The sequence below is a fragment of the Gadus morhua genome, chromosome 6 (assembly GCF_902167405.1).
Source record: "Gadus morhua chromosome 6, gadMor3.0, whole genome shotgun sequence".
In the NCBI taxonomy this organism is placed as follows: Eukaryota; Metazoa; Chordata; class Actinopteri; order Gadiformes; family Gadidae; genus Gadus; species Gadus morhua.
The window spans coordinates 10,103,432-10,119,466 of NC_044053.1; the positions used below are offsets into that span (position 1 = coordinate 10,103,432).

Sequence of the window (16,035 nt, forward strand, 5' to 3'; positions counted from 1 at the left end):
TTGGCTGGTACTGGTTGTACTTCAGACACTACACAATCCTGCCATGGACATTTTCTTGAATTAATACATTAAGCAGCCTTAGCTTGTGAAGGAAATGTTTTTTCCAGGAAGGCCTTCTATTAAGTGAACCATAGAATATGTTGACACAGAACACAGCCCTTGGTTGACATATGCTTTTATTTCTTTAAGTTCAGAGTCAACCTTTTATTTCTTCAGCACTAATGCTTTAGTAACTGCGTTTATACAATTAATTCCCTTTTTAATCCAATATCGTCTTCAGACATGATTACAGGTGAGATTTTCATGTTTTACATTAAACAGTGATATTAATGTAGAATTTATATTCTGCTGTACTGTCATTGAAAAGCATAAGCATGTACTGAAAAAGACTGAAAATGCAGATAAAGATTTGGCACAAAATGAATGAGCCGCAATTAGTGAGATATTGAAAGTGCAAATGTTGGAGTGTATCAAACAGTATACAAATAGAAAACTTAAGTGCACTGAAAATAAATGGGAGTCCTAAATAGAATGTTCTCGTTTTCATCCAATCAGCCAGTGCCCTGGCGTAGCAATAGCATTATGGTCAATCTTTGTTCAAACACATGAAAAAATAGAAATATTGTAGTGCGGTCTTATCGCCTGCAGGACACTAAAGGTGCTACTAACTTCAGCTCAATTTAGAGCTCTGTGGAGGGCAGGTTCCGCACACGAGGACCAAAAGAGTTCCCCAGGGCAGGCCTATAGTGGAGAGTCCAGGCTCTGCCCATCCTCAAACGCCACTGGTCACCTCACCTTGCCTGTCAAACTGCACAACACTTTTGATTGGCTGAGGGGAGAGCTAGCATCAACGACAAAGGCGGGGCTCCTTCTCGGCGTCGGTGGCAACCGAGCCGGGGGAGGATGGGGTTGAATGGATGGCAGCTTATGCCGGCCTCCCCTCAGCTCATCCAGGGCTGCTGGGGGCTTCCGGCCTAGCACAGCGGGGTGAGCCTTCTCTCCTGGTACAAGCCCCCTGCCTGTCCGTTCACCGTGGAGGAGGAGGACGGGGATAAGGAGATGGAGGAGAAGGATGTCTGAGCCAGGTGCTCCGCTGGGACCAGGGGCTCGCGGTCCTCCTCCTCAGAGATGGCGAACACCGGCACGCTGACGTGGTCGGTTCCGTCCGTGCTCAGGTTGCGCCGCTTCCCGCCCTTCGAGCTCCTGTCCTGCGGCTGCTGCTGCTGGCCGGAGGGCGAGGAGGAGGCGGGGCCCGGGGCCCGTGCCTCCACCGCCCCTGGGGTCGCCCCGGCCGGGTCGTCCGTCCCGCAGAGCAGGCCGAAGCCGTTGAAGAGAGAGCGGCGCAGGTTGCTGGTGGAGTTGAGGCGTCGCTGCTGGTGGGCGGTCAGGGTCAGGGGGTAGGAGGCGCTGCTGACGGCCGAGTCGGCGACGGAGCTCGGCTTGTTGGACAAGTGGGCTTCCGAGAAGACCTTCCTGCCGTTGTCCCCCGCCCGGTCCGCCCCCAGGCTGGGAAGAGTCTGCAGGTGACATTCAACCCCCTGGTCAGTGGTAGTGGAACAACTTTTTTCAGCATTGGGGTTTGTATACAGTGCACAAACTCGTTCCCCCTTAAGAACAGTCCAAATGCAATATTAATCATTTTACTTTCACTTTCGTTATTAACTAATATTTGATTTAGCAGAAGCTTTGATCCACAGAGATATTTAGATAAGGTATGTCATCCATGAGCAGGTAGGGGTCAAGCATTTTGCTAGCACATGGATGCACTCAGGTAGACATTGGGGTTCGAGCCAGGAATCGTCTAGACTTTTCCTCCTCCAATTAGGATATTTGATTGGTGCATGTCAATAGTTTTCAATCAAACTCTTTCCAAAGGCTTGAAATATTCACTACTAGAAAAAAAAGGGATCACAACAAAAAGTTCAGCCTCCACTGACTTGAAAGCTCAGAGAGAGAGAAAGATGTGAGTAAGTGAAAGAGAGAGATGGGAGGGAGAAAGATAGACAGACAGGACCATGACAGAGAGGGGTGTGATGGTGGCTCTCACAGTGTCCACCAGCTTTGTGAAGGGACTGGAGGAGTTCCAGCTGCACCACTTCTTGTGGAGCGGAGGCAGGTAGTCCTGGAAGGTGCGGACGCTCCACGCTCTGGGTCTGGGCCGAGAGCAGCCAGAACCGCCCTCTGTTCTGGCTGCAGTCGGACCCTGAGAGGAGGTAGTGGTGGCGGCAGGGTCGGGCAAGGGCCAGTCGCTCAGGGGCCTGGGGCCGGTGTCACTGTAGCGCAGATATCGCTCCCGCTAGGATACGCAAGGAATGGTGGAAAAACAAGCGGATAGGACGAAGAGGAAAGAATGAAAAACAACCTTCCTACTGAACTGGGCCTTCTGTGTTGTGGAAGGGATAAGCCAAGTGATCACTAGAAATAACTGATTCAAAACAAAAAGGACAAGTTGCGCAACGGTAGGGCAGAACAAGCCTAGCTTAGATGTTAAATCAGGGAGCAATATGAACAGATGTGTTGAATATTTCACAGCAAAAGGTTACCAGGCAGCTACCTAGATAACATGAATCTGATGGCTGATGGGATATTTGGAAGGCCATCATATAGCACAACGTCACAACTTTGTATCACAAAAGTCTGTTATCACTATTATACAATAATGTAAATTGAAGCATGCTAATGTATTAATGTTAGTGGGCATCAACAGTTAATATGGGGGCGTGGGTATTAAGCAAAACAGCTTAGAAACTAATATAATCCATCAACTACAGTTCACGGCCAGATTGCGTGGGTGCGCTACCTCCATGGATTATTAAGAAGGAACTGGAACGATTAGTTTGGCGCACTCAGCGAGCCAGCAGCACGCAAATGTGGCTTACAAGCCTATTCATTATTTTATGAATATTAAAGCTGTAATGCAGGCAGGAAAGGATTCTAACCCGAGTTACAAATGGTGGTGTTACAAATGTGTAATTAGGTATGTCAGTTGAGTAATAGTTTTTTCTTCCCAAATGGAGCACTTATTGATATCTAGTAGGGCTGTCGGTTCAACGCATTATTAACGGTGTTAATGCAAAACAATTCTAACGGCGTTAATTTTTTTATCGCGCGATTAACGCAAATTCTTTGGCTCAAAACAAAGAAGCAGTAGCCTGACTGCTATGTTCAAGGCAGTATGTTTGTATGTTCATCGTTTAATTGCACTACAGGCTTTTTTTTGTATCTTCCTGTTTTGATCAGTATATGCCAATGTTATCAATAAAAAAACATTTGCACAAGGCAAGCCGATGCACTTATCCATGTTGATAAGAGCATTAAAATGAGAAAAATTAATGGGACAAAGAAATCAAGGGATATTTAGCATAGAAAAAAGATTTGCGATTAATCGTGAGTTAACTATGACATTAGTGCGATTAATCGTGATTAAATATTTTAATCGCTTGACAGCCCTAATATCTAGTCCTTGGGACACTTCAATGTATTGGTCCGGGAAAAGGGCTACCTACGCTGATGCGGCTATAGCAGTTGAAATGTCCCGAGCTAATTGTCCCCGATAGGCTCAATGCGTGAGGGCCACATTAATGCCATAACAATCTGAATGATCCGGAGGGTGAAAAGGCCTGAAGGTTCCAGCACAGAGAGAAAGAACTTAAGCAGAATTAAAAAAGGAAAAGGGAGAGAGAGAGAGAGAGAGAGCCTAGATAATCCTTCACACAGAGTCACTAGGCGTTAGCGTTGTCTAGACACGAATTAAGTGGGTTTAAAACAAGTTTTCATTTGGTTACTAAAGCCCTTGTAAGGCACATGGGTAACTTTTTACCTTATACACAAAGCAAGAAATTATTTACCGAATAAGGTAACTTAACTTAAGCCACCTACTGAAGTCACTTTTGAACAAGACGTATCGCCAAGCCTTCCTGGAAACACGTCACAGGGATGAAACACTAGATGCAAGCGCTTTGAAAGGTCTGGTCATGACCTTGTCTCGACCTTTACTGTGGTTTGCACATACGTGAGAGTAAACCTATTTCATAAGTGCTACTCACAACAACAGTTTCAGGTATGAGCTAGTGCGGCGGCTATAAGACTCCCAGTCTGGGGATTCTTGGTTCGATTCCCGATGTCCGCGGCCTAAGCCCAGGCTGCCGACAACTTCTACCTGCTCCATATTGACATTGATCTGAATTATTTGCTTTTGTGTAAAATCAGCTAGATGGAAAAAAAGTTCACACAATGTGTGTGAGAGGCATGGAAATGTGCATGCACACTCACACTTCAAGCTGGAGATTAGAATCTGGGCTCTGTGGATAATACTCCATTAGTGTAGGCTGCAGGAAACTGTGCCAGTCCTTCAAAAAGAACCTGCCAGCACTCGTTGATGCCAACTCTGATCCCAGGAGAACACAAAGGAGGACAGGGAATAAAGCTGGGCTGCAGCCTGGCTTCTGCCTCGCTCAGACCCTCTGCCATGCCATTTCCCACAATTCCCTCATCATGTTCATAGTTTCAGGCTCTAGAATTTGGCGGTAGTTCTGATTGATTCTGGTCTTCCAGGTCAATGCACTGGTCTTCTAGGTCAATAGGCTTTGCAATGCAGGCCTTAACTTATTTGTTGTACCCTAGTTATGTCTGCTCTGGTTCAAGTTTGGACATCAAAACTTGCCACTGGCGGAAAACGGCCATCATTTGAACCGTCGTCAAAATAACTTCCATTTTAACCACGCCCCTGAACCCACGGAAGAGGAGAAGAGGAGCGATGGGGAGGACGTACCGAGTGAGCCGAGAGCGGCAGGCCAGGGTGACTCGGGTCGGAGGCCGTGATGAAGACCTCGTCGGCCCCCAGGTCGAGCTCCATCAGGCCCCCAGGAGACAACTCAAGCTCCCGGGAGGCCTCTCCCCCCGTACTGACTGACGAGAGGAGAAAGAAGACGTGGTAAAAAATGAAACATTTACACAGGCCCCATTCTTCCACTGTGTGTGTGTGTGTGTGTGTGTGTGTGTGTGTGTGTGTGTGTGTGTGTGTGTGTGTGTGTGTGTGTGTGTGTGTGTGTGTGTGTGTGTGTGTGTGTTCAGGAGATCGCATCACAAATCGAGGTTGGATCGTATGATAAAAACAGACGTGAACAAACGTTTTTAAAGCTGCGACATTTGAGATTCTCTAGTATTGCACCTCAGCGGTTTAAGAGGGACAGCACTCTGCAACACTGCAATATATTGATTACCTTACCTTTCCTGCATGCACAGTGGGATCATAGCCTGGACTCAAACCAGAACACTGTGTTCTTTCTGTGAAAGTCAGCAACAGGTCAGCACAGGGCTGTGTGTGTGTGTGTGTGTGTGTGTGTGTGTGTGTGTGTGTGTGTGTGTGTGTGTGTGTGTGTGTGTGTGTGTGTGTGTGTGTGTGTGTGTGTGTGTGTGTGTATACACATACCTGCTTGTGTCCGCCGGTCCCCGGGGGCAGGGCGCTTGGCGAGCTGCCCCTCGCTCACCTCCCGCTCGCCCTCGTTAGCCGTGACCACCCGCAGCTCGCTGACTTCGCTCGCCGGGTTCTCCACGGCCGCCGCAACCTGCAGCCCGGGAACACCCGCAGGTCACAACCGTTAAGCCACGACCACTGAACACCATGTTCGTCCACCTCTTCGTCTCCCTTAAAAGGTTTACCTCACAGGCATTTGAGGTTCACACCCTGTTTAGTGGATTTATGATATCTTTCACTCAATGAATAAAGGAGTGGTTTAGCATGGATCAAGGGAGCAAGGAGCAGAAGGAGGAGGAGGAGCGTGGGATGAACATGAAGGAATTGCTTCAAGTGGTGAAGGATATTGAAGGAAATGCCCCGAGATCCCAGACAGCCTTTATTCTGCGAGAAGGAATGTCTGGTCCATTCCCAAGGAGATGGGATGAGAGAGAGAGAGAGAGAGAGAGACAGAGACCGAGAGAGAGATAGAGATATTGGAAGACAATACGATAAGATATACTTTATTCATCTCAGCAGAGAGATTTAGGAAACGAGGCAGAACAAGAAGTAATACACAAAGAAAACAATTGGCATAGCAATGGAAACAAGAAAGATGACAAGCCTGGGAGAGGAAGACAGAGAAGAGTACACAAGGAAATACTTGGGAGTGCATATGGAAAGTGGGAGCGTGTGTTGTGTGTACCTCAGAGTTGCTTGACACACAGGAGTTGGATATCTTGGGACAAAGTTTAGGTCTGGAAAAACAAAAAGCACCAAAATGTAATCAGCTTCAAGAAGATGAAGAAGTGTTTTGTTTAGAGATGCCCTGATTTTACAGACTCCTTATATCATGGGTTAGGCACTGGACCATCACAATTCGGAAAAAGGACTTCCTCCCAAACACCAACATTGAACTCTGGGCTTTGCGACGCAGGCGGTAAACCAGCAGTGTATCCCAAGCATACCAGTGTGGTCGCGCAAACGTTGGGTGGTTTGGGGTCATCTTCAGCTCAACTCTCAGCAGCTTTATCCCCACACAGCACGCCCTAAGAGGTTCACAGCTTATCCTGCTCGTTGAAAGGTCATGACACCTGCTCTGTAGTGGTGTCATGTCAATGTGTCCCCTTCCATTACTGAGATATGTCCTTTATGAAGGTGTTTAAGACATTTTATTGAGACATTTATGCAAGTAATTTGTTTATTTCCCCGACTGTGGGAAGCTTAAACAGTATATCCCGATGATATATAGTCAGTTCATAGAAAAGTGAGAGGGTTTGTTTCAAATATTATATTAATAATATAATTATATTTTGAAATGTTTTTGATCTTAACAAGTAATATCTTGTAATATCATCATGGTCTCTGCATTTTGCATATTGCAAGTTAAGCTTTCTTTATTCACAATGCTGAATGATATAGCCTTGAGACATACATGTTTCCATATAACCATTAATAACGCTCCAACACTCTTCAAACAACCAATATATTTAATCTGTATCATGTAACATTGCTCAGTCTTTAGTCTATATAAACCAATTAAATAAACCTCAGCTGCCATTCACTGTTACTCAACTGTAATATGAACGTATTTTTTATACAACTCGGCAAACAGCAGCTATAGCAAGCACATGGTAGAATACAACAGGGGAAAGCCCAGCTACTGGTGGTTCCTCTTAGCTATAAAAGCCAGGCATTCCCATAGCTTCCTAATGACTTGTTTTGTTTTTCTTGCTAATTACACTTTCATTTTATTGCGCATGTGTTTCCCATTTCCTGCTGTTACATGGGAGAGACGGGGGTTCGGAGACGCTGATGTTTACTACTCCGTCTGCGATGCAGTCAACTGGTACAAGAGCACAACATTTTAAGAACGTTAACATTGAAATGAATTACACTCATTACAAAGTTAACGGAAGCGATAGTAAAGAATCAACATAAATGATTCATTTTGAGTGTGCTTAATGATTTCAGGAATATTTTCTAATTTGTATGACGTTTTTTGGGACTGGCAATTAAAACAAATACGACATTAATTTATATAAATATACACATACAATATCTAAAATGCCTATGTATGGTCCTACATTCTAACTCTTCTTATAAGCTCCTCTTATGGGAGAGGCCAGGGGAACAACGGCCAATTGCGTTTGCCCTCTGATCTCGTTCCCCCTGTACTCTAAAAACCCATCCAAACAAAGGCATCTGTAACAGAAATCAGAGAGCGCGCCTAGCGGGACTCTCTCCTTGTTGTTGCTCGTTGGGTTCCCCCGCCCCATTCACGTTCACATGGCCCCTCTGGTTTTGTTGCTGGCGGTGAATTGAAGCCAAGTGCCGTACCTTAAATGCCCCGAGAGAAAGGCCCACATCAAGGTGAGGCCGGGCCGCGCAGCTGTAGCCAAACCTGCCTGACCACCAGGGTACGTCAGGCCAGCGTCAACTGTGTGTGTGTGTGTGTGTGTGTGTGCGTGTGTGCGTGTGTGCGTGTGTGCGTGCGTGTGTGCGTGTGCGAGTGTGTGTGCCTGCGTGTGTGTGTACAACTCACACTGCTGACAGACTAACCCAGTTTCCTTCATTGCAAATCCGAGATTGCAATTTTCTGTTCTCTGCATACACTAGTACGGTAAACTTGTCTTGTATTTTATTGAATTGCATTCATCTAAACAGTAGAATAACTAAATCTGAAACTAGTTTCAAGAATTATGTTCGCGATAGTATTGCTTACTGCTTAAAAGTTGGTTATTATGTGTATTGCTGTGTACTGTAACTGCATGTGTGCATAACTGCACCCCAGATCTCTAATTAACCTAATCTTCCCTAGCCTTTTGGAGCAGGGAGAGGATCAGTTATTACATGCCACTTTCTTAGTCATTTTCAGTTCACATTTGACAACATGTGGAAGCCATCGGACTTCCTAACACCGATTAAATCAGCATAGCAACAATGCTCTGGTGCAACGCCATTGGAATTTCCTCTAGGTCTCTCACACACACACACACACACACACACACACACACACACACACACACACACACACACACACACACACACACACACACACACACACACACACACACACACACACACACACACACACGTGATGTGACGTGTATTAAACTGTGAAAATGAATAAATTTCTCTTTTTATCGACTGTTATTTCTGGTCTACTCCAGACCCTGGCTGAAACTGTAGATGGATTGGTTTGATTTCCAGTAACTCTACAAAAAGGTAACCGGAATTGACCTCATCTCTATCAAAAGAAAACGACAATTCAGAAGAAAACAAAACAAAAACAGTAAAACGCGGTTGCCTGGTTACCTGAAGATCATGCAGAGAGCGCTAGCCAGTATCATGCCGAAGAAGACCGCGGCGCTCACAGCAGCCAGGAGCGTGTCCATCCGCCCAGGGGCGTGAGCGTAGGTCCGTCGATCCCCCCCTGGCTCGGTCAGGTTGTGGTAGTGGAAGAGCAGGGCGAAGCCCCGGCCCCAGTGGGTGGTGGTGATGAGCTCCATGATCACCTCCACCATCTCCTGGCTCGAGCCGAACACCAGCTGGCCGCCGGGAGGGCGGTTGGACCCGCAGAACCTGGAGGAGAAGGTGATGAGGTCGGATATGTAGAGGACGTCGTGGGGGCAGGCGTCCAGCATCGGCTGCGCGGTCTCGGGGCTCGGAGAGGCGGTGTCTGACTGAGGCGACGGGGAGGCGGTGGCGGTGGTGGTGGTGGTGGTGGTGGAGGTCCGGGCAGCTCCTGGCTGAGAGCTCGGGCTGGAGTGCAGACCTCCCAGTGGCGGGGAGAGGGGCGAAGAGGACGAGGCGGTGGAGATGGAGGAATCCGAAGCTTCACCTCCTGGAGGCTGGGCAACAGGTATCCAGAGGCGGGGGGAACGGGGCGTCGCCCCGGTGTCAGGTTGTTCTTTATCGCTCGCTCTTTTGGCAGATTCCGAGACATGATCCCCCTCGATCTTCATCAGCTCCTCCTGCAGCCTCATATCCTGGACCTCATCGCCGTTGGAGGACTGCGTACCCTTTGCGAACACCTGCTCACTCCGGTCAATCAGAACTTTGGCCAACGAAAGTGCGTCTTCTTCGTTGTCATCCTCGTCATCCTCCTCGGCCGCCAAACGTCTGGGAGTGAGAGTTTTCATCTCCTCTTCTGTCAGTTCCTCCTCAGAGTATGACACAGCGGGAGAGTCGTGGCTTTCAAACACGTCAAAGTCAAACATCTCCAGGACAAGCTGGTAGTCCATCGGGACAAAGAACTGCCACACACAGTGGATCCCAGACGAGTAGTTATAGGGGAAGCCCGGGGAAAGGATGAGCCCTTGGACATCCACCACATCCACCTTGGCACCGCAGTCGAAGTAGACCTGCAGTCAAAGGCATGTTGTCAATAATCGCCATGTGCATGTACATCCTACCATCGTATTGGCAATTGGGACCATATGGAGCTCATACAACTAAGATAAAACAGCAGCAAAGCATGCAAAAAAATTTTGCACTGATTACAAGGGACCATATTTGACCATGTGTGACTGCGTGAGGGTGAGCAGCCATTACACGTCTGTCCACTCGTGACATCACCATCTGGAGATCCACACAGATTCAAGATCAATAGATCATCTTCCCAGGAACCTCCCTGACAGATGCAATCTGTCATCCATCTTTGTAGACACTTCCAGTTCGCGGATCACCTGTTTGACTATATGACTTTCTCTTCAACAGTATGTCTGCTGTGACCATACAATATACCTGACTTCTGATTGTCTGAACATCACCCAGGCCTGAATCTGACCTATTCAACCCCCAACTGCACTGAAGTATATCAAAGCCTGAGCTTTCCTGTACTGCCATGCTAGGGTCACCCTTGGGAGGGAATCATAGCTGTAATTTCTCCCAGGTGTGGTCTGGATGTCAGGGGGGCATGGGGGCTCAAAGTGCAGGCAGATGTGGAGGTGGACCGTGCAGTTCAGCACCAGACTCCTCTGTAGGGGGCATTTATGAGCTTTCCCGTCTTGGCCTCTTGGTTCTATAGTATGGGAATGACCCAGACTGGCAGACGGGTAACTAACCCCACCAGCACTCAGCAGCGCTTCACAGAGCAGGGGAGAGAGATTTTCCTCTCAAATCTGGGACTTGACAGCGAACTTCAGCAAATACCCAAATAATGACATTCCAAAAAAAGCCCTAGGCCCTAAGACCATATACAAAGTCTCTTTGTACTAGAGAACACAAAAAATAATGTCTACCTGGGCATGAACATTGACAGAACAAGTACAACAAGTGACAACCTTTTCCTGCCCGTCTCTCTCTATTTGCGTGTGTTTATCAAAGGGGAATCGCCCCACTGTTATTTTAAGTGGCAAAATGACTATGCACTTTTTCATTCATGACTGAAAGACCACACTATAGACCGGTTTCTTTCGGAACTCAATCCTACAGGGCCCCTGGTTAAAAGAGCAGAAAGCCTTGCAGCATGTGATACACAAGACAGGACAAAAGGAGTCCCGGAACACGATTAAGGTATTAAGTCTTGTTTTGACATTGGAAATTGTTGAGATTTTGTGTTCCCAATTAATTAATCTGTCGCGTTTCACTTGAACATTCTGGTTGTATTTGAGGAAAAAATGACATCACACGCGACATGACTATAAATGCATGCAGCGGCACTGAAGTACACGTGTGATATCTGAACTGGACGAATGCCATTCTCTCCAGGGCTCTCAGGAGTCCAGGCGCTGTTCGTTTGGGGCTGGTTGTTATTGAGGCAGGGTTGAGCAACCTCTATAGAATGTGGAGAGAATGTGGCCACACACACACACACACACACACACACACACACACACACACACACACACACACACACACACACACACACACACACACACACACACACACACACACACACACACACACACACACACACACACACACACACACACAATAGGGGTACGGTAGGGGACAGAGAGAAGGGGCACCCCCCTCTCTCTCTTTCTCCCTCTCTTCTCTCTATCGTCCCCGCAAAAATGGCTTCCGTTTTTTTTTTTGTTCGTTTTTTTAAAAGGTATAGCATCGTACGCCTGAAGCTGGTCAGTTGCGGATAGCCGAGGTCGCTCTTGACACAGAACCATGAAATGTTTTCCTTCTCTTGGCGGACCGTGTTGAGGGTTTACGACTGTTCACTTCAGCGATCCATTTCAAATGATCTCCTTCCAAAAGGATCCCTGACCCGAGCAGAAGAGTGTGGCAGTGACCCCGAGGGAGACCAGTGTCAGAGCCCGAGAGCGACAGAACCATCTCTGCCAGTGGAACAAGGCGACCTGGTGGTCCACTGCCCCCTGTGCTGCGCCACGCAAGACTACACACACATAAAAGACGCTCCATTGGGCCACACTGTCCAATGGAAATGGAGCATTCCTATAATACCACACCTCGCTCGCGTTACATCACAGCCCGGCTCAGCGCCGCTTGCCCGCTAATTATTCAAGGTTGTCTTTTCTCATGGCTAAAAGACTAATGACCCCCTCCTCCTCCTCGTCCGCCACCACCACCACCAGCCTCCTCCCCAACAATAGGCTGCAATGCATTGTGGGCTAACCATGCTAACACTTTAATGAGTACAAGGCGAGCTGGACGTTTACATAAGAGTCTGGTGGCCAGGGTGCCCCAGTTGTGGCTCCGTGTTCTGGGAGTGACATGGGGTACCCCCGGACACAAGTAGATCAACCAAGCATATAATTGTTGAAACGACTTGTTCAGTGAAACATCATCCCAGATGGGGTCATTCGCTAGAGGCCCACTGACACGCTGCACTGTTCCCCGGCTTTCATCTTGCTGGACTACGTCTAAATAAGAAGTTATACTTAATGACAGGAATTGTTGTTTGTAGTTACTTTACAAATATATGCTTAACCCTAGTGGGTTTGACCTCCCTTTTGAGTTGTTCACTGTGAACTGAAAAGGAAAAAAAAATACCATCAAGGTTGTTGTGGTGTGCAGGGGCACGGCTCTGTGAAAGATTTTTTTTTTCAATTGAATTTCTGAGAGAATAATTGTGTTATTTTGTATTACAACTGAAGTATAGAAAACAATATTTGACATACCGTTTACAGTAGTATACCCTCCAAACAATCCTCTCCCTCAATCTCTCTCTCCACTACCAATTAGCCTCTCCCTCCCTCACCACTCCCTAAGTCTCTCCCTCTCTCACCCCTCCCTCTCTCATCCCTCCCTCATCTTCTCCCTCATAACCAGGTGGGGCCTCTCAGGGGGGTTGGGAACTGGGAGTGAGGAAAGACACAGCCTCACAAGTTTAAACTGCTCTCGGAGGCACCTGCCAGCCTGGACTAGAAGGATGGACACGACAATGGTGTTTGTTGTTATTGTTGTTGTTATTGTTGTTGTGTGTGCGCAGTTCTCTTTCTAACTCTGTGTGAATCGGAATTCAGCTCCAGGCCGCATCGGATACCGATGATAATCACATCCAAGTGCAACAGATGTGCAGAAATGTGTCCAAGCGGTGTTGGATGGGGTGGAGGTGAATCAACAACGTGCTCGCACAGTAATGTCAGTCACACGCAAGCACACGCAGACTCGAGAAGTTATTCCCTCCACAGGGGGATTCAGCAAGCAGTGGGCAAACAGAAAACAGTAGATGATGGAGGACAAAGCTTTGCCGCTGGGTAGAACGGTAATGCACGAGTCCAGGACTTATCACATATCTACCCCTTGATGTCATCGAGTGGGCTCATGTCCCCGGCTGCACATTCACAGAGGGCAGAGTTTACAAACAACTGGTGCGGCGGCCTGATTAGGCAGAGGCGTTTCCATTGGGTCACTCTGGATCTCTACCGCTATGCTGCCTCAGCATGTTTCAGCCCCTTGCTTTGTGAATCAAAACAACAAACTTTATTGAGCTAGCATGGGCCTAAATGAGCACTTGATTTACTGGCTCCCCCCGTGGGTGGTATGGGGGTGTCTGGGGCGTGGATGTTAGGAGGCTGCTCTGTGGCAAGCATTGAGTGGTAAAGTATTTAGGGGTTATGGCAGCAGCTCTGTGTGTGTGTGTGTGTGTGTGTGTGTGTGTGTGTGTGTGTGTGTGTGTGTGTGTGTGTGTGTGTGTGTGTGTGTGGCCGTCCCCCCTCCCTCTCTCCTCCATGTCTGTGGTGTAAATCCATTAACATATTTCCCCATGAAGAAGCCGCTGGCTCTCCTGGTGAAACACAACCATCTCTCTACAGTCGCCCGCTGTCAACTGGTTTCAGCAGAAATAATTCCAACATTTCGGAAAACAACTTGAAGATGTCAATTTGATAATGTCCTATACTACAATTGGACCCTCAGCAAGGACGAATCAGTGTCCATTTGTTTAACTGTATTTATTTGCATAATGTGTTGATCCTCTATGCAGTCCTTTTCTGCAGCCACACGACATGAAGACTACTTACTATCGAGCCTTTTAAAAGATGCTAAAACCAGTGAGTACCCTGACAACACCATTCTCTCTCGTCATGCATGTTAACACCCAAACTAAAGACTTGAGACTTCATCTCCTGTTTGCATAGCTGTTGATTCCGGGAGAGGTTGAGGGATTTCAGTGTACGCTGCAACCCTTCGATTAACAGCCATACATATTCTGCTTCTTCACAAAGCCAACGAAAGTCCAACAACTCCAAGGTTGTCGAGCCAGAGGAAAAGAATAAATTCCGGGCTTGTTTACGTCGTTCCAAAAATCAACATAACACAAAAGGGGGAAGGGAGGACAAAGCCCCCATTTATGCGGCCCCCTCAGGCATATAATTGCAGAGATAGTGAGAACCCTACAATAAACAGGGAACTGAGTCCCGGGGACACCACCGTTCACTCTACTAGAGCCTTTTGTTGCCCGTCGGGTTCGAAAGGGCCGCCATTCCCCTGCTGGGTTCCGTGGGGACGACTCGTGACAGGCCGGCCTTCCAGTGATACGACACAAGTTGTCACACTATAGTGACCCCCCCCCCCCCCCCCCCCATCACACATACCCCAAGAAGAAAATGAGGAATTTAGGAAAACAGCATATTGATTTTTATGAGGATTATGTCACATAATAGATTAAGGCACACAAATATTTATAAAAAAAATATTTATTTTTATATGTTTGCCCAAATATCTCAAAGATAGACCTTCACTTTGCTTGCTATATGAATTATTCACACTAGATAAAGGCTTTAACGATGCCCGTAGAAAATACAAAAAAACTTTTTCATAACTGTCCAACCGCGGATCGATGGAGGGCAATTATAAAAATCCACCAGCTTGTGTTTTAACAAAAAGGAAAAAGGTCAATGTTTTGATCAGTGACAACTTCCTCTGATAATACAGCGACTTCATACACGTCAAGGGTCACCAGTGCATGCAGTCTCAAACACTATGGACGATACATTTGGAATGTGCGGCAGTTTTCGCTCTTTGTACATGTTCACTGAAGATGCCTACACAAAAACAAGCATGTGCCTCACCAACATGCCCTTTGAAAGATTCTGAGGAAAGTGTGCGCAATGGAGCATATCGATTGCATAAGGCAGGCTAATTTATGCGAAGAAAGCAATAATTCCTCTTGCCGATGTCAATTAAAAATGTGAAGGTAAATGGAAATGTCATAGCATGATGTAATATACGTGCAAGTGGTTTCATCATTCGATTTTTTTAGCAAATTTATGGAAAGAAAACAAATCGAAGAACTGCTAATTAATTCCACATTTCAAATGCAAGAGTATCTGCCTAATTGTACACAGAACAGATAATGTGTGCATTCATACATTAGGCCTGTACTAAGCATAAGGTAAAACACAAATCCAGAGTACTGACTTAAAATGATGTGGTTGTACTCGTATTAATGGACTACCCAATTATTTAAAGCCTAAACAATTTGCAGTGCATTGGGCTGTTGCAGCAGGTATTGTTATTAGTTTGTTGCGCGTGATTTGTTTCCTCCCACCCAAGTTTCGCAACTTCATAAGCAGGCTGAGAGTTGACGGCGTTTACAAGTTTACAATGCACTGTTTTCAGCAGCCCAATTAAACACATCATCTCTACTTACTTTCTGTGTGGTGCATCCCGTCACGAAGAGTAGATACATTGTCATAAAAGCATGTGCCCCGATCGAAGTGGCACAACTCATTTTCACTAATTGTTCCTTTATGCAAAGCACAGTGAACCGTACCCCCGCTCTTCTTCCCTCTGTCCATTCACCTGAAGACTCGGGAGCGCGCTCCCATGGTGCATGAGGCAGAACCGAACACACACACCACAGCAAGGCTGCACAAGCCTGGCTTTAACACGCTGTTTGACAGCCTTCCTTTTTTGGCTGCAAGTTGGAAGGGAAATATTTGCATGTATTTCAGCAAAAGACGTAACACAACGTGCACGCTGTTATGAACACCGCGGAGAGATTTGTTACTAGGTAGGCTACTTTGACGAGTGGATGTGAGGAGGGAATCAGTCAAACATTTCCGAATACAAAATATACAAGTTGTATTCGAGTACCCCAGACTCTGACTGTTTTTAATAATATTAGCCCTGACTTATTTATGCCAAAGTATAGA

General features: G+C 46.8%; 1 protein-coding gene across 2 annotated transcripts; it reads right to left on the reverse strand.

Moving 5' to 3' along the window:
- Nucleotides 1–179: 179 nt before the first annotated feature.
- On the reverse strand, nucleotides 180–15,878 carry si:dkey-112e17.1 (uncharacterized). Of its 2 annotated transcripts, XM_030358288.1 has the most exons (7): nucleotides 15,531–15,878; nucleotides 8,774–9,822; nucleotides 6,162–6,213; nucleotides 5,432–5,567; nucleotides 4,772–4,908; nucleotides 2,048–2,296; nucleotides 180–1,517 (listed from the first exon to the last, which is right to left on the reverse strand). In XM_030358288.1, exons 1-7 carry the CDS (start codon nucleotides 15,609–15,611, stop codon nucleotides 975–977), a joined length of 2,247 nt encoding a protein of 748 aa, XP_030214148.1. In that variant the 5' UTR covers nucleotides 15,612–15,878; the 3' UTR covers nucleotides 180–974. The 2 variants fall into 2 exon arrangements, with proteins under 2 accessions (XP_030214148.1, XP_030214149.1); XM_030358289.1 differs by lacking the exon at nucleotides 2,048–2,296.
- Nucleotides 15,879–16,035: the final 157 nt, after the last annotated feature.

What these genes read in the sequence shown, in the direction of transcription:
- si:dkey-112e17.1 (XM_030358288.1), bottom strand. Translation starts at nt 15,611, where the DNA reads ATGAGTTGTGCCACTTCGATCGGGGCACATGCTTTTATGACAATGTAT. An exon ending in GTGTGTCAAGCAACTCTGAG is followed by an intron (nt 5,568 to 6,161) that starts GTACACACAACA and finishes CCCGGGCTGCAG; the next exon opens with GTTGCGGCGGCCGTGGAGAA. An exon ending in GGACCGGCGGACACAAGCAG is followed by an intron (nt 4,909 to 5,431) that starts GTATGTGTATAC and finishes TCCTCTCGTCAG; the next exon opens with TCAGTACGGGGGGAGAGGCC.